The sequence below is a fragment of the Benincasa hispida genome, chromosome 3 (assembly GCF_009727055.1).
Source record: "Benincasa hispida cultivar B227 chromosome 3, ASM972705v1, whole genome shotgun sequence".
In the NCBI taxonomy this organism is placed as follows: domain Eukaryota; kingdom Viridiplantae; phylum Streptophyta; class Magnoliopsida; order Cucurbitales; family Cucurbitaceae; genus Benincasa; species Benincasa hispida.
Window position 1 is genome coordinate 67,521,276 of NC_052351.1, and position 24,141 is coordinate 67,545,416.

The 24,141-nt window shown below is 36.4% G+C and overlaps 1 protein-coding gene and 1 long non-coding RNA gene across 2 annotated transcripts; one reads left to right on the top strand and one right to left on the bottom strand.

Moving 5' to 3' along the window:
- Window positions 1–529: 529 nt before the first annotated feature.
- LOC120073681 (putative cytochrome c biosynthesis ccmC-like mitochondrial protein) lies at window positions 530–1,267 on the top strand. Its single transcript, XM_039026485.1, has 2 exons — window positions 530–599; window positions 720–1,267. Exons 1-2 carry the CDS (start codon window positions 530–532, stop codon window positions 1,265–1,267), a joined length of 618 nt encoding a protein of 205 aa, XP_038882413.1.
- Window positions 1,268–1,908: 641 nt separating this feature from the next.
- LOC120074061 lies at window positions 1,909–2,827 on the bottom strand. The gene is made up of 2 exons (XR_005480877.1): window positions 2,599–2,827; window positions 1,909–2,475 (listed from the first exon to the last, which is right to left on the bottom strand). It is a non-coding gene; the product is annotated as an uncharacterized LOC120074061 (long non-coding RNA).
- Between the last annotated feature and the right edge of the window lie 21,314 nt (window positions 2,828–24,141).

Consider the following 24,141-nt stretch of genomic DNA (forward strand, 5'->3'; position numbering starts at 1 on the left):
CTTGACTTGAAGAAGAAAAGCGCCAAACGTTCTTGAAGTAGAAGTCTTGGAAGCTTGAAGTAGAAGTCTTGGAAAAGTCTTTATGTCTTCAAGGGTCTTCTGTCTTATAGGAGTGCAGCTTCAGAAGTCTTAGGAGTCTTCTGCTTGTTGATGAATTCTCTCTAGACTCTCTAAATGTAGAAAATACTACCTCCACAAATGAAGAGAACTTCTCTATTTATAGAGTTCTCAGGCGGGCTTCGTGGACTTGGGCTTGATTGGACCATGGGCCTAGCCCTTGGGTCCAATTAGTTGGTTTTGGGTCTGATTTTAAATTTGGGTCCAATTCACCCAAATAATATCCAATAATAATATCAATTGAACCAATTTAATCTCATCTGATTCAACTGTCATCAAAATTTGTCTTCAATTCAATTCGGGACATACGTTAACTTCTAATTGGACCCAAATTTAATGATTTAGGAATTCGTCATTAATTTAGTAAACGACATGGCAACTTGTGATTAGTCCAAAATTTCTCGTCCAACAAATGACCCATTTTCAAGATTTATGCACGTCTATACGGTGGATAGATCTCGAAAAGATAATTCAGAATCAAAGTGGGATTTTAACACCTTTATTTTGATGCATCATTTTGACCAAAATATGAGAATTTAGCTCAAAAATTTGATTTGAAATTTTGTTTGTTTGACACACTTTTGCCAAGAGATGAATTTCAGTCCTTAGATTAGGGCTTCTTCCCAGCCAGAGGCATCCGAAACAGGAGAATCAACCCTCTCATTTAAGTCTTCGGGTAACACCACTAGATCTTCAACAAGGTGGAAATTCTCGTATTCTGTATGTACATGTTCCTGCCGCTCGGATGAGTATTCTTGTTTATATCGCTACGGCTATAAACACTTTCTTGTTCCTATTAACAAAACATCCCCTTTTTCTTCGCTCTTCCGGAACCGGTACAGAAATGGGTGCTTTTTTTACGTTGTTTACTTTAGTGACTGGGGGGTTTCGGGGAATACCTATGTGGGGCACCTTTTGGGTGTGGGATGCTCGTTTAACCTCTGTATTCATCTCGTTCCTTATTTACCTGGGTGCACTGCGTTTTCAAAACCTTCCTGTCGAACCGGCTTCTATTTCAATCCGTGTTGGACCGATCGATATACCAATAATCAAGTTTTCAGTCAACTGGTGGAATACATCGCATCAACCTGGGAGCATTAGCAGATCTGGTACATCAATACATGTTCCTAACTTTCTTGTTCCCGAGTAAACTTTAATTTGAACTAAAGTAGAATTTATGCTCCACTTTAATTGTAAATTGAATTTTTGAGTAGTATCTCAAATTCCAACAATTCTTTTTCTTAGATTTGGAGTGTACTCAATTCTTTATTTGAATTTAAAGTAGAATTTTGACTTTTCTTTCTTTAATATGACTTTGATTTGGTGAATGTTTAGAGTATGCTTATATTTTGATTTGAGAACACTTGGATTATGTCAAGGTCTCGACATTGGGCCAAAATTTTTTGTTGGCACCCAAATCTTGGCTTGAATTTGGAATAGTAATTTTTGTTATTTGATATAAAATTTAGAGAATGTCAAATTTTGACTCGAGAAATAATTGATTTTGGATATAATTTTTTTTTGTTCAATCCAATAATACGGTTTGGATTTGAGTCCCCCACTTATACAAAAATTTGGAATAAAACTAAATTCTCATGCGAAAATTAGAAGAGTTTTATATCAATTTCAGCTTGATTTAATTTGAATCTTATCAAATTTTTATTTATATTGGGGTGAGATTTCTGAGACCTATCCAAATTGGGTGGAATAATTCGAAGTTTTCCTTTTGAATTGGAGTAAGCCCAAAAAAGAAAAAAGAAGTATATATATATATATAGTTTTGCACAACACTTTTTTTTAGAACAGAATCCCAATTTCAACACAAATTTGAGTTTACACTTCGTCAAACACCCAAAAATCAAAAGAATATAGTTAATAAAATCTAATTAACTAGATTTTATTTGAATTTCTGATTTGCTATTTTTTCTTCTATAAATAAGAGTTGCTTGGATGACAGTACTATGGCTGAGAAGCAACATATTTCACCAATTTTGAATTAGCCGGTGCTCTTTTCACAGCAAATCCAAACGCGACTTCACCTTCGTTAATCAATTTAACCTTGATGAAACCTTGCTGATTTGTTGCGGCACCGCTTGCCTGAAATAAAGTTGTGAGAACTGTAGTGTTATCGCTCGACAATTTACCTAACTTCTGAACATCATAGTAATCAAGAATAACATGAATCGTTCAGGATCCGCTTCACGACGTCCACTTGCTTTCCGGAGAGACTAGAAATTGTGCCATTGACACCGGTGAGGTTGTTGCCAACTATTCTTCCATGTTTGATGTTATCGTCGTTGAGTTGTTTGTGGGTGGCCATAGATGCAGCTATTATAAATGGGAATTGATGAGTACCATCTGGTTAGACAGAGAGAGGGAGAGGGACAAGGTAACTATGAGTAAGAGATTGGAAAGAGTGGATAACATATTTCATGGAAATGGCAAGGAACGACGACCCTGCCTGTGGGAAAATTGACAGACCTGAGAGCTGGAGTTTTGGGAAGATAAGAGGCGGAAGGGAAAAAATTGACTGCAGAGGCTTTCCGACGGCCAATAATGGTAGCCGTGGCAGTGTGTGCCGCCGTAGAGAGTGAAGAAGAAGATGGGGATTGTGGCCGTAGGGAGTGAGGGAGAAGATGGGGGCTGCTGCAAGTGAAAGGAAAAAAAAAAAAAGAGACATCGGCAAACTAGGGCTCCTTTTTTTGTTCTTATATATATATATATTATTACTTTTTAATTTCCCTTTATTTTCTTTCTTTATTCTTTTATTTTTTTTCTCTTTTTTTTCTTTTTTTAACTATCTTATTTGCCTTTTTTTTCTAAATTTTTTTATTTCACGATCTCCTTTTCTTTTTTTTTTCTCTTTTTTTTTTAAATTTCCCCCCTTTTTTTCCTATTTTCTTTTCATAAATTCTGTTTATTTTCACAAGATCTCCTTTTCTTTCTTTCTTTTTTTTTTTTTACTATATTAATTATTTATTTATTTACTTATTATTATTATCCTTGATTTTTTTACTAACTCGTCCCCTGCTCTTTTTAGGAGTTGAAGCGTAACTTAAGAGAGCACAACCATTTTTTTTTAATCTCGCCGGCCGTCAGTAATCAGGGTGGGTTTTTTTCTCTCACGTCCGTGTGACCGATCCTTCGTGTACATGTTCTTCCTCGTATTCGTGCATCCTGATCGTCATGGGAGGGGCCCCGCAAAGGCTAATAACTTTCCCATTCGATCACCCTAGGGAAGATCCTTGAAAGGTTTCCTCGTAGCACCGTTCGTGTATCCTGATCGTCATGGGAGGGACACAGCAAAGACATACAACTCCCCATTCGATCACCCTGGGGAGGATCTTCGAAACACCTGTCTTATTACGTTGTTCGTCCATCCTAATCATCATGGGAGAGGCCTCGCAAAGGCTCACAACTCTCCCATTCGATCACCCTAGGGAGGATATTCGAAAGGTCTGCCTTGTAGCACCGTTCGTGTATCCCGGTCATCATGGGAGGGGCCCCACAAAGGCTTACAACTCTCCCATTCGATCACCTTAGGGCGGATCCTGGAAAGTTTTGCATTATGCGCCGCTCGTGCATCCAGGTCGTCATGGGAGGGGTCCCGCAAAGGCTTACAACTCTCCCATTCGATTTCAGAAGGGTCTACTACGAATCCCCCAGTCCCTTCTGTTAGCAAGTTGTCGCAGAGGATAGAGGTTTATTTTTCTCTTTTTATTTATTTATTTTTTTCTTTGAATGGTTGAAACTTATCCCCTTGTGATATTTTTTTTGCATAACAATGGTTCACTTCACCGAGCACGTTTTCATCTGATGAGAGGTATCTCGTGATTCTTAAAGACCGGAGTCAGCCCATGAAGGAAAGACTTAGCCTTTCTATAGCAAAATCATTATACGGTCCTTTCGCTGATCGTTGGCCAAGTCTAGACGACAACATGATCCTTTCCAAATTGTCGATGGAAGCGCCCTTGACCCAAGGAGAGTGTGCATGGATCCTGCGATCTTCTATTCATGAGGAGACCCCAAATCCCGATCGAGTGCTAACTCTTGGATATCGCATAATTGAGGGTCAGGTCCGCTGGACCGTCGTGACGAAACTCCCTGGAGAATTCGGATTCGTTGACTGTTACTGGGAGTGGCTTGAGGTTGTAGTAGGTCGAAACGAACGATTCTTTCATGAAATCAGTTTTCTTGGCGCAGTGACGGTCTCCTTGTACACGTATGATCGCAATGGTGACATAGTTTGAGCTTTCTGTGAAGCCTGGTGCCCATCAATCAATACTCTCCATACCGCAGTGGGCGAAGCATCGATTTCTTTATGGGACCCCTGGTTGCTCGAGGGCCTTCGGTCAGAGGAAACTTTTACGAGGAGGTGGTTCCTTCCCTCAAAGAGCTAACCGGTCACCGCGACAAAGAGGGTACTTGCCGAAGATGTGTGAACACCTTTTTTCAGGAGTATTTTTCGATAGTGTGCTTGCAGAGAGAAAATCGCATGACTCCCTCGAAGCATGACTCCTCAGTGTCTATCAGCTTTTACATCTCTTTTTGGTTCCTAGGGACTCACAAATATGTCAAGCCCGTTACACGGAAGCAAAAGAAAGCCTCTCGATCTCGGTCCACGCAAAATCCTGATGGTACGCAGATTGCATTTTGAGATTGGTCAAACAGGGAGAACATGCTATCGCAGAGCTAGAGGTGAGAAGACGACTTGAAGGACAAAACTTATCTGGCTGCCTTTCTATCCTGCTGGTTATGCCTTTTTGTATTTCCCCAGAAAGGAGGTTACCTTCACCCCGGGGTCTTTAGAATGGCTAGTTTGATGGCTCACAGAACTTTTATAGTCTCGTCGTTCCGGTCTTGGCCAAATCTATCATGGCCTAGGGCTGATTGAAGAGGCTTCGAACCCAATCAGGCGCATGGATTTTCACTTTCCCATGCATTATGTCCATAGTTGGCTGGCCCATTACTTCAACACGCATTACCCCGTTCCTGTAGCTGTTCGGGGTTCCAAGATGGCCTGCTTTTCTGACGAAGGTCGCTTGATTTACTTCGACGAGTACGAAGCATTGTGAATTAATCCATAGCGCGCCAGTATTCAGTGGTACGCAAGCATTCTGAACAGGAGCAGCCATGAACGCCTAACTGACGATAGAGACCTGTCTTTTCTGAAGTCCAGTTATTTCTCCAGCATGCGATTAAGCTACATATCCTCCCAGTATGGGAATGTCCGAACTATAGAGTCATATAGTCCCTTTCGCTTTGACCGACAGTTCGGCTTCCATCAGGACATTCCGAATGATATAAGGGGAATACCTCCCACCCCTATGCCGAAAAACGTTTTACATTAACTAGAGAGTATGTACGAGACGCAAGCCCTCGTCTCAGGTATTCTTGTCGGCCCGTACATTGGATCTGCACACTCATGTTATCCCATGGTTCAAGGATTGGTGGTTGACAAAGCACGGGATCTACTTCCAAGGGAATCTTCATTTATTAGTGACTAGTGCTATTCCTACCCCAGCGCCGCCAAGATTACCCAAAGGCAAAGGGATCAACCATGGGGGGAATCAACTTCGCCTGATTGAGGAGGTGGCAGCGATTGCACAAAAAGACACTTCCAAACCGGTTGAGGAGGACAGTCATAGTAGTACTGGTGATCGTTGTTGGAAGTGACCTCCAGAAAGCACAAGGCCTCGGATGTCGATTTTCTTGAGAGGGTTCAGAATGATCTGGTGGCTTCTAACGCTCTCTACCTACTGGTATGTCGTCCCTTTTATATATATATATATATATATATAAGTCCTCTGTCTCGTCTCCTGTTTTTTTTTAACTGTACGGTTTACATTTAGTCTCATCTTTGCAGTCACCTCTGAACCTTTCTCTTCAAGGACTTGAAGCCTCACGAAGCGAAGAATCTTTGGTGGGCTCTTTTCCCGTTGAGGGCGTTGGTACCTCGAAGCGCTGCGGTGGATCCCGTGCCCAAGGTCCTGTCCAGTGCGTGCTATCCTCGGTCACATCCCTCATGTCAAGGAGGCGATGGTCGTTGGGAACATCGAGGCTTCAGATTTCATAACCAAGGAAACTAATTCCCCTTTGATTCCTGCAGCAGGAAGGGTTCTCCAACCCAGAGAAGCGTCGAGGTTCTTGGCAAGTCCAAGTGATAGTGAGTTCCCGAGGCAAAGTAGATAGGCGCACCACCTCTGTCGTCCCCGAGGTTTTCGAGTTCTGTGCAGCCCACCGTATTTTTTCACATGCAGCCTCGGCCATATGGGAGATTATGCACAAGAAGATCATACGTACTCCTTTTGAGAAGGTTCTTAGTCTGGAGAAAGAAACACATGAGATATTTCGAGCCATTTCCAGCATTTGTGGTGCCAACCACCCTCCTCTCAGAAAACTTGTCGATGAGTACTTTAAAAATGTGGAGAAGTATAATCAGTTTCAGTTATCCTATTCCTCTCAGTTAATGAAACAAGTAAGAAGCAACGTCTGAAGAAGGTCAAGTCTGATCTGGAGAAGATACTGTACGATGAAAGTAGTGTTTTTTGCTAAACGAAAGGTGCTACTTGAACGCGACTCTTGGGCTTTACAAGAATAAAGAGACACTACTAGCCAGGTTGGAGGCCATCAGGGCCGGACGGGTCAAAATATCGCTACTGGTTTCTGAGAGCGAAGCCTTTTTGACTCGGCATAAGCTTGAGGCCTCGAGATGCGAAGGGCGATAAACAAGATCGAGACCACCCCAATCCTTTCTGACAAGGATGTCAAAGCTTTGGTTGTCCTATGCCATGTGTTCGAACCCATGCAGCATGAGCTGGGGAACTCTACCACTCGGTACCTTGACTTGATGTTGCTCGTCTTATTGGATTAGTCGTACTCCTAGGCATAGATACTGGATTCGACTATTGTAGTGCTGAAGTATCTTAAATTTAACACTGAACTACCAACTATTGTAGTGCTGAAGTATCTATAGTGTTAAAGATAGTGTTAAATGAATTTCTAGTGAAACTACTAAACCTTCAACAATAGTTTGTTGATGTCAGTTCAATTCAAATTAATCTGAATTAATTCAATACTTAAGGCTTAGGCAAAGTGTCGTTGTGCTCTGACAAGGTGCGCGTGCATTTGGAAAAGTTTGTGAAGACGTGCATTCGGAAAGGATACACGAGTACCTATTGTAGAAAAGATCACGTCCTAATTTTAATTTTACATAACGCACAAAGAATATATGTGACGTAAATAGAATACATATGATCAGCTAAGCATACATATATATATATATATATATAATTTAAGAAGAATAAAATATTTGGAAACCGTACCCTTAAAGACTAGTCTCTTCATGATTTCCTCTCCAGAAACTTTGAACACGCAACACAACAACAAGTGTTCAAAACTAACAGACACTACCACGTGGAAGCCTCGGTATTCTTAGGGTAGAGAACCGTAGAGAGTTTGTGGGCTTCTTTGAATAATTTGGAGAGGGAATGATTCTGTTTTGAGAGAAAAAACACTTTTCTAAAACCTTAACAACTTCAGTATTTTTAACACCTTACAACTTCGACACATTTTGGAGTATTTATAACAGTGCAAGTGATGGAAGATAAAAGAACCTTTCTTTTTCATCTTCAAAATAATAATGCGAGAATTTATTGAAGAAAATGAAAGGTTTAGAAGTTATTTGAAGAAAATGAAAGGTTCAAGTAATTAAAAAAACATATAATTAAATAAAACTAATTTTTATTTAATTTTTATATATATACTTTAATTTACTATTATATATATATATAATATATATATATATTCTATAAAATAATTAATAAATCAAATTCATCTTTAGGTTGCTTTTTTCTCTCTCTCTCAAATTATATCTCATACAATTTTATATAAATAATTGCCTTTATTAATTTGAACAATTCAAATTAATCCGAATTAATTTGATTCTCAATCCCAATTGAGCTAACGATGGGATCTTATGGACCTATAGTTTGAAGCTCCAATAGTACTTGATTAATTAATCAAACTCTTTGATTAAATTAATCAACTTCCATTAACTGTCAATCACTTCACTAAAGACTGACAGCTACACTCTTCGTACTACAGATATATTTTCGTGTCCATTAGATATAACCAATCAACGGTGCATTTGTAAGAATAAACAACGTGCAAGCATAAACAATTTGGATCCTAAGACTCTAAATTTTATTAATTTTAAAGATAAAACATCCATGCAAATAACTTTGAAATTAGTGTTTGAGTTACAACCTTTGTAACTCCAAATTGACCACCAATTCTGCTCTAATCTTCCCACGAACTGACTGTGAACCACCACGAGGGTCTTCCTAACTATTCTCCGACCTTAGAACTGGATGGTGGTATTTAGTGAGTGACAAGAATGAATTTAGAATAGAAATTGAGAGAGAATTGAGGACTTAAATTCTAAAACTCTTTTAGAATCTCTAAGTTGCCAAGAATTTTTTTTTTCAACTAACTTGAAAATCATAAAAATGACTAAGAAGTTTAATTTTCATCAAAGCATCCTATTTATAGAACAATTACGTGCAATTCATTCAAAATTGAGTTAACCAAATTTTGACACTGCAAAATGCACTCAATTTAGTGGAATAAGTGGTATTTTGTGGAATCAACACTTTGCCAAATGAATTACTCACTGATTCCTTAAAAGTTGGATTTTTCCACTAAAAATCATTCTTGGATCTTCCCACTAGGTGAAGTCAACATTTTGACTTTTGACTACTTTGAACTCAATATTTGACTTTAGTCAAATTTTAATTCAAAATTAATTCAAATCTAATTTTGGAATTTCCCACTTAGTGAAGTCAACTTTTAACCTTTGACCTTCAAAACTCAGTGAAGTCGACATTTGACTTTGACCAACTTTGATTAATTCCATTTAATTAAAAATTAATTCAAATAATTAATTTTAAATCAAATTAATATTAAATAATTCATTAAACAATTTCATTAATTGAATTTTGGAAGAGAAAAAATGGAATTAATTCCTACTACTTTGATTAATTAAATTACCTATCGTTAAATATATCACATATATTTAATGTTGATTCCCTAATTTGAATATGAACACTTCAAACTCACTCATCACAGTGTTCTAAGGTTTAATCTGATATGAGCTAGCAGAGAGACCTAATGGACCTACAGATCATGACCTCCAACGACCCGAGATTAATTGGCTAAACTCTTTTAACCGAATTAACCAACATTCGTTAACTACCAACACAATCCACTAAAGTCCAGTAGTTATACTTTCCACACCATAGATATATTTATGTCCACTTGATTTAACCATGATCAGTAAGTCGATCCTTCATAAGTTATTCGTATTTACAGTTGGGTCAAAATTATTGTTTTACCCCTATAATACATCTTGCTCCTTAAGTCTCCACTGATCCACTAATGAACAATTGATTTATAATCCTACCAATAAACTGAGTCCCCCTCAGCCATAGAGAGGGTAGGGCCCTTTATTCAAAACTAGGAGTCAGTAATCAAGGGAACAACCTATCTGCTAATCCTGAAATCAGGTAGGAGTGAATTTCATCTTGCAGGACTATGGCCTCAGCTATCTACTCGATCTTACACCTAAAATGGGAGACTTGTTGAGTGGTGATGTTGAGCCACTCTCACCCATGTAGATTAAAGGATAATCCCGAATAAATAGGAGTTCATAGTTAGCTCAGGATTAAGATCGAGTTACCTTAGGTCATCGAAATGAAACAATCAATTTTAACAGTAAATGGCGATATAAAGAAGTGACTATTTCATTGTTCGATCTCATGCAAATATCTTTTGCATAGGATGCCACCACTCGCATGTCTCGACATGAACTATTCAGGATCACATCGTTTGTCTTAAATACAAAGTGGGCAGCATTCATAGTGTTTCCAGGATAAGGTACCCAGCCCTATCTCTATACTTATAGATCGATTTGGCTATATACTTAAATTTGATCCACTTTTATTTCTCCACATAAAGTTCAAGTATTCATGTTATAGCTAGGGGTTCATTAGTTTCTTGGATTTAGGCTTTAACAAGTGCAAGTTACAACTTTACTGAATATACCTCAATAACATCATGCATTATGTTTATGAGAATAAATATAATAAATTATGTAAATAGTTTGTATAAGACTGAACCACTATTTTCATAGAAAATGTTATAACAAACAATTCAGTCTCTATACAAACTATTTGCATAGAACATCATGTTCATGCACTTTATTGAATATAAACTATTTGCATTTATAATGTTTAAGTTTCAGAAAATAACTCTGGATCTTAACTTATTGGTTTCTGTGGATAAATGAAACTAAATGATAAATAAATACCTCTTTATTTTATTAGATAAATAAATTATTTGTATAATATAATGACAACTACAATACCCATGAGATTTAGGGCATCAACCCCAACACGGTCGAATCTTGAGAAAAGTAGTTTGTAGCAGTTTTTTCATTTTATTTTATTTATTTATTATTAATTGTAATAATTATTATTTTTTATTTAAATTATTATAATTATAATTATTTAATTAAAGTTACGTGTGCCAATTTCGATCCACAATTGCTATTTTATTTAATTGTGCATGTGATGTATGATTTTATATAATTAAATGTCATAAGTATGTCATGTAGTTAAATCCCACCTTAGGATAAACATTATTCATGCATCATGTTTATTATAAATGTTATAATATATAGTTGCATGTATTGTTTATAGCATACTCATGCATCATATAATATAAGAGTTATAATATATAAATGTATGCATTAATAACATCCTTGCATCATTTATATTATAATGGTCATAATATATAATTTGAATGTATGGATGAATGTTATTTTTTGCTTTACTTTTATATATAATGGTTATATATGGTTAAGTAATGATAATGAGATTGCATGAAGCATGATATTACTTTAGGTAATTTATAAATGTTATAGTTTTACGAGTATGTCATTAGATGCAGTCATAGGTTTTAATTTTATTTCATTTATTCTTTATAATTGTTATAAATAAATGAAATTAGAAACTAAAATCTATAATTCAGAGTTACATGCTAACATACGTTAAAATCATTTTTTAAATCGTTTAAAATATGATTCAATGTAGACCTATGATCACAATATTACTAATGAGATTAGAAATAGGTTAATCTTTTAATTAGTTTAATAGGATTAAATTAATTTAAAATAAAAGTTTAAATTGGTAGAAAATGTATCTATAAGATACTTTTGTCTAAGGACGGTTCAGTCTAAGCTGGGTATTTAAGCTGGCGGAAATGAAACATTCCTACTTGGGAATTGACCTGGAAGGTGAATTAGATAGTTTTGCTACAAGCATGCAATGATTGATTAAAGCTTATTAAAATGTTTATTGAACAATAATCAATATTGTTTAACTATCCAAAGTAAATATTACATTGGGCAAATTAAACAATCACTTAGTAAAAATAATTAGCCGTATTTTTCTAAGTTAGTTAACCCTAGGTAAAACACTTAGTAGAAGGAAAATAGGATATATAATACTTCATGTGGCCAACTGTAGTTCCCGTGGCTTATTTGTGCATTGTGTGAATGCGCAGGCATCCCTCTGGAGGATGACTATGAAAAGGTCGATGGTCATATGGACATCGAGCTAATTAGGCATTTGCTCCGTGGTTCGCCTAACCAACCTATCTTACCTCCAAGAACCACGATAGCAAAACCTCGATTCTCTAAGCACGCGACAAAGAGAAGACGCGTCCGAGAAGTTGAACATAGCGATGATGCTTCCATAAATGAAGAATTTGAAGCGGAGCTGGCATTGAAGCACGAAGATGCGTGCCTTAATTTAAACTTGCCTCTCCCCGCCTTAACTTTGCCCTCAATAGCCGATGAACAACTTAATCTCACGCATCAAGTTGACATGAAAGAGATCAAGTTGGTGAGACCCTTAGCCCCTGCCCTTCTCCTTTACAATCCCCAACTCTGCTCTCATTCATTCCTCCATCCATCGTTTATGAACCAACTGGGTTAGGAACAAGTAACGCACAACATTCAGAAGACCCAGTTGGGGAAACGCGTGAGACCTAAGCCTCACCTCCAGCGCATACCAATGTGGATAAGCTAAATGAGTTCATTCGGGATCAAATCAGACCGCTGGTCGCATCTATGGAAGCGCTCTATGTGCAGATGGCCTTGCAGCGCCAGAATATGGTAATAAAGGATTATATGTGGCAGCAAACGCAGAGAATGCATGACCAGTTCAACTTTACAACTCAATACATTAACCAAGTCCTAATGGGGATGTTTACCTTGCCACATCTGCCTGCCCACCTGGTGAACCTTTACGTTTCATGGATGAAGACCCTACACCTGAACGCAAGGATGACGCACCAGCTCAATAGGAATTTGGGAGTGTTTTTTGTGTTTTATGAATTTAATATTTTGTAAAACTTAGTTTTGTATGAGTGATCCCAATGCGTTCTTTAAGTATTGAATGAAACTTTCATTTTTCATCCTTGCATTTTTCCTGTGTATACCTTTCTTGATTCCTTGATTGTTTTCTTATCTTGTGCTCTAACTTAATACCTTGATGATATTACTAGTGTAAAATCTATAAGTCTAGAGTTAGGTGTTAAGAAAAATCTAGTCTGAACTTTTCTAAGAAATCAAGCATATCTTTTATCTCTGACGCATGCAAGCCTCAACTCAAACCTCCTTTTGAAAATCCCAAAGCATTTTTTATAATTCTCTTTCAGTAATGAGGGCCTTACTAATCTCCAAAATTTGGGGGTGGGGAAAGTCTGAGTTGATGCGTTCCCATAAAAAAAATGGACGTAATAAGTAATCTCCTCTGTCAGCACTTTATAAAATAAAACTTCAAGTTGACAAGAGTTAAGATTAGGAATGGAACTTAACCATAGTTGGATGCTCCATGACACCCATGGGGGCAAGCCAAAACGAAGTTAAGTACCCAAGACCAACGCAACCCAACTCCACTATCTAGCTTAAGAAAAAATGTCATCTTGAAACGTATAAATGATTATATATGAGTTCAGTTGTGAAGGGCACTCACACGTAGTTGGATGCTCGCATGACACCCGTGGAGGCAAGCCAAAACGAAGGTGGGTCACTTGAATTAACGCATAGGTGGTCCTGAAAAATACCTCACATTCTTTTTAGATCTTTTATAAAAGTAGTATCTAACGCATTGTTGGTTTAAAAAGATGAGAATGTTTTGGGAAACAAAAGGAGTCAGTAGACACATTCTTTTTTTTTTTCTTAGAGAAGGAACAAACCTGTATTTTTTTTAAACGCCAACCTTAATACTTAAGTTAGCATGATGAGAGGTGAAGTTAGTGCATTAAGATAATGGAGATGATAAAGGATTATTTTTTGAATACTCGAGGACGAGCATTGTTCAAAATTTGAGAGTGTGATAACTACAAATGCACTGAGTCAGAACGCACAATAGCTTTAGAGATAAAAAAATACTTGTATTTCACTACTTTCTATAACCAATGGATGCACCCTAGAAATAGGAACATGTGACATTTGCATTGAGAAATGTTGAATAATTAGATAAACAGAAACCTAAAATACCTACATACATTTGGATTGTAAACAAGCATCTCTCATCTTCATCTTTACCCATACTCTTACACGTGTTTATCTTACTTGGATCAACATATACCCTTATCAGTTAGCACCATTCTTTCATTTAACCCTGTGTTTCACTTGAACTCTTGTGTCTTCTTGTATGCATGCAGTAAAATTAGTGTAGATAAAACTCCTCTAACTTTTATTTAGAACCCTTTTGCATCTGCTGCAATGAAAGGTCTGCGTTAGTTAGCATAAATTCCTGTGTTCGACCCTGGACTTACCAGGAATCTGAATTAGATTTATACTTAGATCTGACTCAGGAAAAGCTTGTACGATCATAGAGAGTGTAACGCATCTCATAAATCCATCACCTAATCTTCTCACCTAGAGAAGTAATTCACCATTCATCTTCATTCACCATAATCTTGTCTTCCATCTTTATTTATAATACACTCCTAGTGCACATGACGAAGTACGAACACTATCCAAAGAAAATATTATTTTTGGGCAAATTAAACAATCACTTAGTTAAAATCAGTAACCAAACGAATTTTCCTAAGTTAATTAACCCTAGGTAAAATGCTCAGTGGGAGGAAAATGGAGTATATGATACTTCATTTTATTCTCTTCATGTTTCTCCTTAAAGATTCACACCGTGAGATCTATACTCAGCTTCGAGGCACCTTAAGCGTCCCCTTACAAATGGTGTTTGTATAGATCAATATCAAGGTGAATGGAGAGAGTGTTTATAGTAAGTGGGAGCGGGACGTGTGACAACACATCCTTTGGTCTCTCTCATTAGTTTGAAGTAAAGTCTCATGTACGGCCTCATGGCATCTTGAATGTCCCCCTATAGATGGCATTTTTGCATAATTCTTTAGTCAAACTCCAAAAATAGATAAGAGTTACTTTAGTTTTTGCCCCAATCAGTTTTTCCCTACGGTTGGCTTATTGGGGGAGAACTCTAGAATCTAAAATGAGGGATTATACTTATAAGAAATGTTAAGCAAGTTTAACAATTTCTGGATCGAACAGTGGTGACTAATAGTTACAGTAACAAGAAGTTGTTCTGTCTATTGGTTGAGATAGTTTCATTTTAGTGAAAGGGCACCTGATCACCCTATAATAGCTTTTGTGTTGCCTTACTAAAGTATTATTGCAAAATATATGTCATTTAGGGTACATTAAATTATTTTGCTAAAATTGATTTTTTTTTCTAAGCAGTTTAATGCAAATAGACTAATATAAATAATTTGTATGGTTTCAGCAAATTTGTTCATAATGACTTCCACGACTCTTAATTTACTCACCGCCTACAAACTAATGGGCGATAATTAAACAACTTGAAAAAACATAATCAAAACTATTTTGACCATTGATGACCTCCGATTTGTCCTAATGGAGGACCGTCCTCCCATTCCAGCTCCAAATGCTTCTTGAAATGTTCGAAAAGCATATGAACGATGGACACAGGAAAATGAGAAGGCCCGAGCATACATCTTGGCAAGCTTTTCTGAAGTCTTGGCCAAGAAACATGAGCATATGCTCACAACCCGTGAGATCATGGAGTCCCTGAGGGGAATGTTCAGACAATCGCCCGCACAGTTCAAGCATGACACTTTCAAATACATCTTCAAAACCTATATGCAAGAAGGGGCATCTGTTAGAGAACATGTTCTCAACATGATGGTTCATTTCAACGTGGTGGAGATGAACGGGTTTGTGAAGATGAAGCCAGTCAGGTTTACTTCATCTTGGAAACTTTACCTGAAAGTTTCCTACAATTCTGTAGCAATGTTGTTATGAACAGGATTGACTACAAGCTGACCACCTTGCTCAATGAGCTACAAACCTTCCAGTCCTTGATGAAAACCAAGGAACAGAAAGGTGAGGCAAATGTTGCTTCATCCTCTAAGAAGTTTTTTAGAGGTTCAACCTCTGGGACAAAGTTTGTGCCTTCTTCTTTCGATACCAAAAAGTGGAAGAAGAACAAAGCTAGAAAGAGAAAGCTAACCCACCAGTTGCTGCCCAAAATGGCAAGAAGGCCAAGGTTGCAAAGGGAATTTTTGTCCGTTGTAACCAAGAGAGATATTGGAAGAGTATCTGTCTCAAATATTTGGTAGAAAAGAAGAAGGCCAAGCAAGGTAAATATGATTTGCTTGTTTTAGAAACCTGTTTAGTGGAGAATGATGATTCGACTGTGATAATTGATTCGGGTGCCACTAACCATATTTGTTCTTCATTTTAGAAAATTAGTTCCTAGCGGCAACTGGAAGATGGGGAGATGACGATGCGGATTGGAATTAGGCACATCGTCTCAGCTATAGCAGTGGGAGGATTTCGACTTTATTTACAGAAATCATATGTTATACTAGATAATGTATTTTTGGTTCCAAGTTTAAAAATGAACCTTATTTCTGTAAAATGTCTATTAGAACAAAATTATATTATCTCTTTTAATGTAAATAAAGTGTTCATTTACAAAAATGGTGTACATATTTGTTCTGAAAATCTCGAAGATAATCTTTATGTGCTAAGACCATTAACAACTAAATCCCTCCTTAACACTAAAATGTTTAAAACTGCAGTGGCTCAAAATAAAAGACTTAAAATTTCTCCTAAAAAAATGCCCAACTTTGGCACCTAAGATTAGGACACATCAATCTCAATAGGATTGAGAGATAGGTAAAGAATGGACTTCTAAGCGAGTTAGAAGAAAATTTTTTACCTGTGTGTGAGTCATGCCTTGAAGGCAAAATGACTGAAAGATTTTTTTACACGAAAGGTCACAGGGCCAAAGAACCCTTAGAGCTAGTACATTCAGACCTCTGTGGTCCGATGATAGTAAAAGCAAGAGGAGGGTTTGAATATTTCATCACCTTTACTGATGATTATTCAAGGTATGGATATGTTTATTTAATGCAACATAAATCTGAATCCTTTGAAAACTTTAAAGAGTTCAAGGACGAATTTGAAAATGCATTAAATAGAAAAATTAATACATTTCAATTTGATTGAGGTGGAGAGTTTTTGGATCTTACATTCCAAAACCATTTGATAGAGCATAGAATAGTATCCTAACTCTCAGCACTTGAGATACCTTAGCAAACTGGTGTACTAGAAAGGAGAAATTGAACCCTGTTGGACATGGTTCGATCTATAATGAGTTACGCTTTCTTACCTGATTCATTTTGGGGTTTTGCAGTACATATTACAGCGTATATTTTGAATTTTTTTTCCATCCAAGAGTTTTACGAGAACACCTTTGGAGTTCTGGAATGGTTGTAAAGCTAGTTTACGTCATTTCAGGATCTGTGGTTGCCCAATACATGTGTTTAAGGCAAAAGAATCTAGAACCTCGTTCAAAACTGTGCCTATTTGTGGGCTACCCCAAAGGAACGAGAGGTGATTATTTTTCGACACTAAGGAAAAATAAGTGTTTGTGTCGACAAACGCTACTCTTCTAGAAGAAGATCACATAAGGGAGCACAAGCCCCCACAGTAAAATAATGTTAAATGAAACTTCAACAAGAGTTGTTGAATAACCCAACACCTCAACAAAAGTTGTTGAAGTTGGATCATTTAGTAGGTCAAATCCACCTCAAGTGTTGAGGGAACCTTGACGTAGTGGAAGGGTTGTGAACCCTCCTGTCCGTTATATGGGTTTAACAGAAATTCTAGTTATGATAGCTAACGAAGATGTTAAGGATCTATTGTCTTATAAGAAGGCAATGGAGGATGTTGACAAAGATGAGTGGATCAAAGTTATGGATCTCGAAATGGAATCGATGTACTTCAATTCAGTTTGAGATCTTGTAGATCAATCAGATGGGGTAAAACCTATAGGTCGCAACTGGATCTACAAGAGAAAATAGGGTGCTGATGGGAAGGTGAAAACCTTCAAAGCTAGACTAGTGACAAAGGATTATACCCAAGTCGAGGGAGTCGACTATGAGAAGACTTTCTCACCTGTTGTCATGCTAAAGTCTATTCGGATCCTCTTGTCCATTGCCTCATATTATGACTGAGATTTGGAAAATGGACGTCAAGACTGTTTTTCTAAATGGAAATCTTGAGGAGACCATTTATATGCAGCAACCTGAGGGATTCATAACCCAAGGTCAAGAACAAAAGGTTTGCAGGCTTAATCAGTTCATTTATGGATTGAAGTAAGTTTCTCGATCTTAGAACATAAGATTTGATACTGCAATCAAATATTATGGCTTTGATCAGAATGCCGATGAGCCTTGTGTATATAAGAAAATTATCAACCGATCAGTAGCTTTTCTATTTGTATGTAGACGATATCGTACTAATTGGAAATGATGTAGGTCTACTGATTGAAGTTAAGAACTGGCTGGCGACCCAATTCCAAATGAAAGATTTGGAAGAGGCACAGTTTGTTCTGGGAATTTAGATCTTTAGAGACCGAAAGAACAAAATGCTAGTTCTGTCTCAAGCATCGTACATTGACAAAATGCTTGTCAAGTATTCGATGCAAAACTTCAAGAGACGTTTACTACCTTTCAAGTATGAAGTTATATTGTCTAAGGAACAGTGTCCTAAGATACCTCAAGAGGTTGAGAAAATGAGACAGATCCCCTATACATCGGCTGTTGGCAGCCTAATGTATGTGATGTTATGTACTAGACCTAAAATTTGCTATGCGGTGGGGATAGTCAGTAGATATCAGTCTAATCCAGGATATGATCATTGGACCGTTGTTAAGAATATCCTCAAGTATCTACGAAGAACAAGGGATTACATGCTCATATATGGTTCTAAGGATTTGATCCTTACAAGATACACGGACTCTAGGAAATCCACATCAGGATCAGTATTCACTCTTAACGGATGAGCACCAAGCAAGGGTGCATTGCTGACTCCACCATGGAGGCAGAGTACGTAGTGACTTGTGAAGCTGCTAAGGAAGCTATTTAGCTTAGGAAATTCCTGATTGATCTGGAATTGGTTTCAGACATGTCAAACCCCATCACCCTTTATTGTGATAATAGTGGTGCTATGGCTAGTTTCCGAGAGCCTAGGAGTCACAAGCACGGGAAGCATATAGAGTAGAAGTATTATCTCATCCGAGAGATTATCCATTGAGGAGACATGATCGGCATGCAGATAGCTTTGAAGCACAACATTGTTGATCTATTTACAAATGCCCTTACAGCTAAGGTGTTTAAGGGTCACCTGTAGAGTATGGGTCTATGGCACAGGCCACGTTTAGACTAGGGCAAGTGGGAGATTTGTATTGGGCATGTTATGCCCTAGTTTATTTTTTGTATACTTTATATATATTAGTTTGACTTTTATATTGTACACACCACTAGCTTTAGGTCAAGTGGGAGATTATTGGGGTTGATGCCCTAAATATCATAAGGTTCTATAGTTTGTAATTGTATTGTACAGACATTTTATTTATCTAATAAAATATGTGATGTTTTATTTGACATTTAGTTGCATTAAACCCACAAACCAATAAACTAACATCTAAGTTATCTTGTAGCTTAAACATGTATGTAGAGACATATGAGTGGATCATGTTTAAGTGATAACCTAAATGGTCTGTAGTAGATGGATAAGGCTGGATACCTTATCCTAGTGACACTACGAGTATGACCCGCTTTATAGATATTACAATTATTGTAAAGTGCTACAAATGATCTGATCCTGATCATTTGTCGAGACATTTGAGTGAGAGTATTCTATACAAAGGTGTCTGTATAAGACCGGACCACAAAAATTTTAGTCTTATTATATAATGTCATTTATAATAGAGACTTACATTTCATCAGGATGACCATAGGTGACATGACCTAAATCTTGAGTGGGTTGTAAACTCCTACCTATAAAGGTGGTTCTTTGATTTGTATGAGCAAAAGTGGCTAGATCGCCGACTCAACAAGCCTACCATTTTGGGAATTCATCTGATTGGGGAGTTGGGAACACAGCAACACAAGAAGGAATTCACTCCTTCCCCAACGTCAAGGTAAGTAGATAAATTGCTCCCTTGTGGGTTGATTTCAGGACTTGAACAATGTGGTGCGACACCTTCTCCTAGCCTAACTGCGGTTTGGTCATAGTTGGACTATGATTTATTATTCGTTAGAGGGATTAGTGGTATTTAAGGAGTTAGATGTAACTTTAAAGGCAAAACGGTAATTTTGACCTAGTTGTACTTACAAGTAATTTGTGAAGAGTCATTGTACTGTTGAGTGGTTATATCCAATGGAATAAAAATATATATGTAGTGCAAATAGTGCAGCTACTGGTCTTTAGTGGAGTGTCCCAACAGTTAACGGATGGTGAATAATTTAATTAAAGAGTTTAATTAATTATTCACGTACCATTAGAGCTTCAAGCTACAGGTCCATGAGGTACCCTCTGTAGCTTAACGGGAATTAATGAGAATCAATTTTAGATTAATTTGAATTGTTCAAATTGATTAAGGGAATTAATTATATGTGATATAATTAATTTAATCTAATTATATATGATAGAATTACTATAATGTATTTAATACATTATAATATAAAGTTTATTTGAGAGGAAATAAATATTTGAATATGATTCAAATATTAATTATATGAACTTGATTCATATAATTAAATTTAATATAAATGAGATTTATATTAAATATCGTTGTTGAGAGAATTAAACTATAGGTTATACTGTATTGGATACAATATTAAACTATATGTTATATGTTATATTTGACATAACATATAGTTTAATATATATTATATGATAAATTGATTATCATATAAATACATATTGAAGTTTTTATTGAAATTAATTTATTTTATTAATTTTATTTTTAAAAACAATTTTAGATAGGGAGTTGTAACTCTCTCCCCTTTTTTCTCTCTAGAACATGAGAGTGGGAAGCACATAAGGGTTCTGTAAGTTCTAAAAAGCTCTTCCCAATCTATTCCTCTGATTTCTTCTCTCCAATTTTCCATCTTTCAAAATAGCCAGAGCACACACAAAACTCTTGGATTCTCACCCAGAGAATACAGAGTTTTCAATCGTGGTAGTATCCTTTTGATCGAGGGATTCTTCTTAAAGAACGACTCTTCAAAGGTAAGGGTTTCTAAACCCATTTATTCTTCTGTAAAATTCTCAAGCATACTGTAGACTATTTTTAGATGCATAACTTCTGCTTGTTTGTCGTAAAATTATAATTCTATAAATTTTGGGTTTGGGTTCGATCCCCTTTTTTCACTCAAGGACCTTCAATGGTTCCTTCAAGTTTGACTTTTATGATGTATACCTCACTAGCTTTAGAACAAGTGGGAGATTGTTGGTGTTGATACCCTAAATCTCAATGGGTTCTGTACTTTGTAATTGTAATGTACAAACAGTTTATTTATTTAATAAAACCTGATGTATTTTATTTGACATTTAGTAGCATTAACCCACAAAACCAATAAACTAAGATCCAAGGTTGTCTTCTTTAACTTGATCATGTATGTGGAGATATATAGGTGGATCATGTCCAAGCGATAACCTAAATGGTCTGTAGTAGATGGATAAGACTAAATACCTTATCCTGGTGATGCAACGGATACAACCCACTTTATAGTTGTTACAATTGTTGTAAAATGCTACAAATGATTTGATCCTGATCATTCCTATGGAGAAATATGAGTGGGGTGTTCTATACAAAGAGTTTGTATAAGATCGAACCACAAAATGAATAGTCTCACTATATAACATCATTGATAAAAGAGACTTACATTTCACCAGGATGACCATAGGTGACTTGACCTGAATCTTGAGTGAGTTGTGAACTCTTGCCTAGGAAAGCGGTCCTCTATTTTGCATGCGTGAGAGAGGTCTGTTCTTCGACTCAATATGTCTACCATTTTGGGGATTCGTCCGATTGAGGAGCTGTGAACACAACTATACAAGAAGGAATTCACTCATTCTCTATAGTTATAGTAAATAGAGAAATTGTTCCCTTAAAGGTTGATTCTGAGGCTTGAACAATGTGGCGCTACACTCTCTCCTGGCCCGAGAGGGGTTTGGTCATAGTTGGACTATGACTTATTGTTCATTAGAGAGATTAGAGGGATTAGTTGTACTTAAAAAGTTAGATGTAACTACAGAAGTAAAAAGGTAATTTAGGCTTAGTTGTACTTATGAGCAATTTGTGAAGGATCATCGCATTATTTATTGGTCATATGCAATGGGCACATAAATATATTTGTAGTGCGAAGAGTGCAACTGTCGATCTTTAGTAGAGTGACCTGCAGTTAATGAAAGTTGGTTAATTTAATTAGAGAGTTTAATTAATTAACCAAGTATCATTGGAGCTCTAATCTATAGGTCCATAAGGTCCCTTCTATAGCTCAACTGGGATTATTGAAAATCAAATTATTTTTGGATTAATTTGAATAGTTCAAATAATTGAGAAAATTAATTATATATGATATAATTAATATAATATATATGATATAATAAATATTTGAATTTGATTCAAATATTAATTATGTGAATATGATTCATATAAAAACTATAGGTTAAATTTAATATGAATTTGATTCATATTAAATACTATAGATTAAATGAGGGAATAATAAACTATAGGTCATATTATATGTGATATAATATAAACTATAGGTTATGTGTTATATTTTGTATAACATAAGATAAGTTATATATGTTGAATAGTTTATATTATATATTATATATATTATAACATTAAATTTATTTTGTATTTAAAATTAAATAATGGGGAGGGAGTTATCGTAACTCCCTCCACCCCACTCTCTAATAACCAATGTGAAAGTTGGTTTCACGTTAAGAGTAGATAGTGAAATTCATTATTTTTCAGAGAGAGCTCTCAGTCTCTTCTCTTAAGAAGAATTTCTCTGCAACATTACTCTCTAAATCACTTTCTTTCCCTTTCCAAAATTAAGTATAAAGCCCATGAAACTCTTGTGAATTCTCACCCTTCTAGAATACATAGGAAACTTGTTGGTGGTGTCCATCTTGGATGTTCGTGGTAGTTCATGATTGTTTGTTGTGAGCAGTACCAAAATGGAACGTGAAGATCGTGTGACTTCAAGGGTAAGTGTTACTCTCCCTTTTGTTCTTCTCTGTTCCTGTTAAAGCATGTTGTGAATTTTTATCACGCTTTATCTCCATCGCATCTTTGATTTTAAGTAGTGTTCTATAAAATAAATTGAGAGACAAGATGCTTTTTTCACACTTCCACTAGGTCTTCCAAACTTCCATAACCCACTTATTAATTTCTACCTGTCAGCGTCGATTTTGCCTAGTTGGTATTGTTTTTGAAAGAATAGAATTACAACTAGTCTCTTGGGATACGATACTTTAAATATGACCAAATTTATTACATTTTTATAGTGTGTGCTTGCACTAGACCACACTAAATTATACTCTTAACACCCATACACATTTGGTCGATCAAATTATTGGCGCTTTTGTTGGGGACTAGCTTAATACTCAATTTTGACTTAACAATGCAAACTTAATGCGACCATATTGAACCTATCTCATGGGAATTTATCTGATGCTTGTCTTTTACAAGTAGTGTATAAGAAGAAGGCCTACCTTTCTTAAGAAGACCCTGAGATAGGGAGAACATTTCATCACTGAAGGCAAGAATAAAGACTAAAGTGTAGGGAGCATAAGGAGTTGAGTGCATTGGAAGATCTTGAAGAAGCCACTTGTGCTTGACAAGCTCTTGCACATCTACATAATCCTTTCTTCATAATAGAAGATAGGGATAAAACGATAAGAGACTATGCAGACTCAATGTTCCAAATTCTACACATTAGAATCTTAGATCCTCCTATAAAGGAACCTCCATTCGAGATGAACCCTCTTATGTTCCAAATGTTGAATGCATTTGAACAGTTAACAGGACTAGTCAATTCGGTAAATTAACTTCTATAGCAGTAGCAGAGTGCCACAATGCTATAGGCAGTGTTGCAGCATTGAGGACCCTTTGCAATAATGCCACTCAATGTTGTGGGCACTTGATATTTTCCATAAAAGTACAGAGTGTAGCGACGTTGCGTCGTGGACGGCACTGCGACACTTCAACCAGGGGCAATCTTGTAGGTTTTCTCTCTTCTCTAGAGTTGATACTTCGTAGCTCCAATTTGGTTTGTTTTGGTCCAGTTTCAGCTCCAATAGTCAATTCTACTTTCTAAATGTTCAAAACCTACAAAATCATAGAACGAATCTAAATTAAGTGAAATAAGATATCGCCTTTCGGTAGTTATAAAAAAAAGGATGGATTAAATAAAATTGAGGTAAGAACTTTTGATAAAAGTACCCAAAAAAAAAAAAAAAAAAACCAAAAGAAAAGAAACGCTATGGTGTCAATGGAGAACAAAATTATGTTGGTGGTT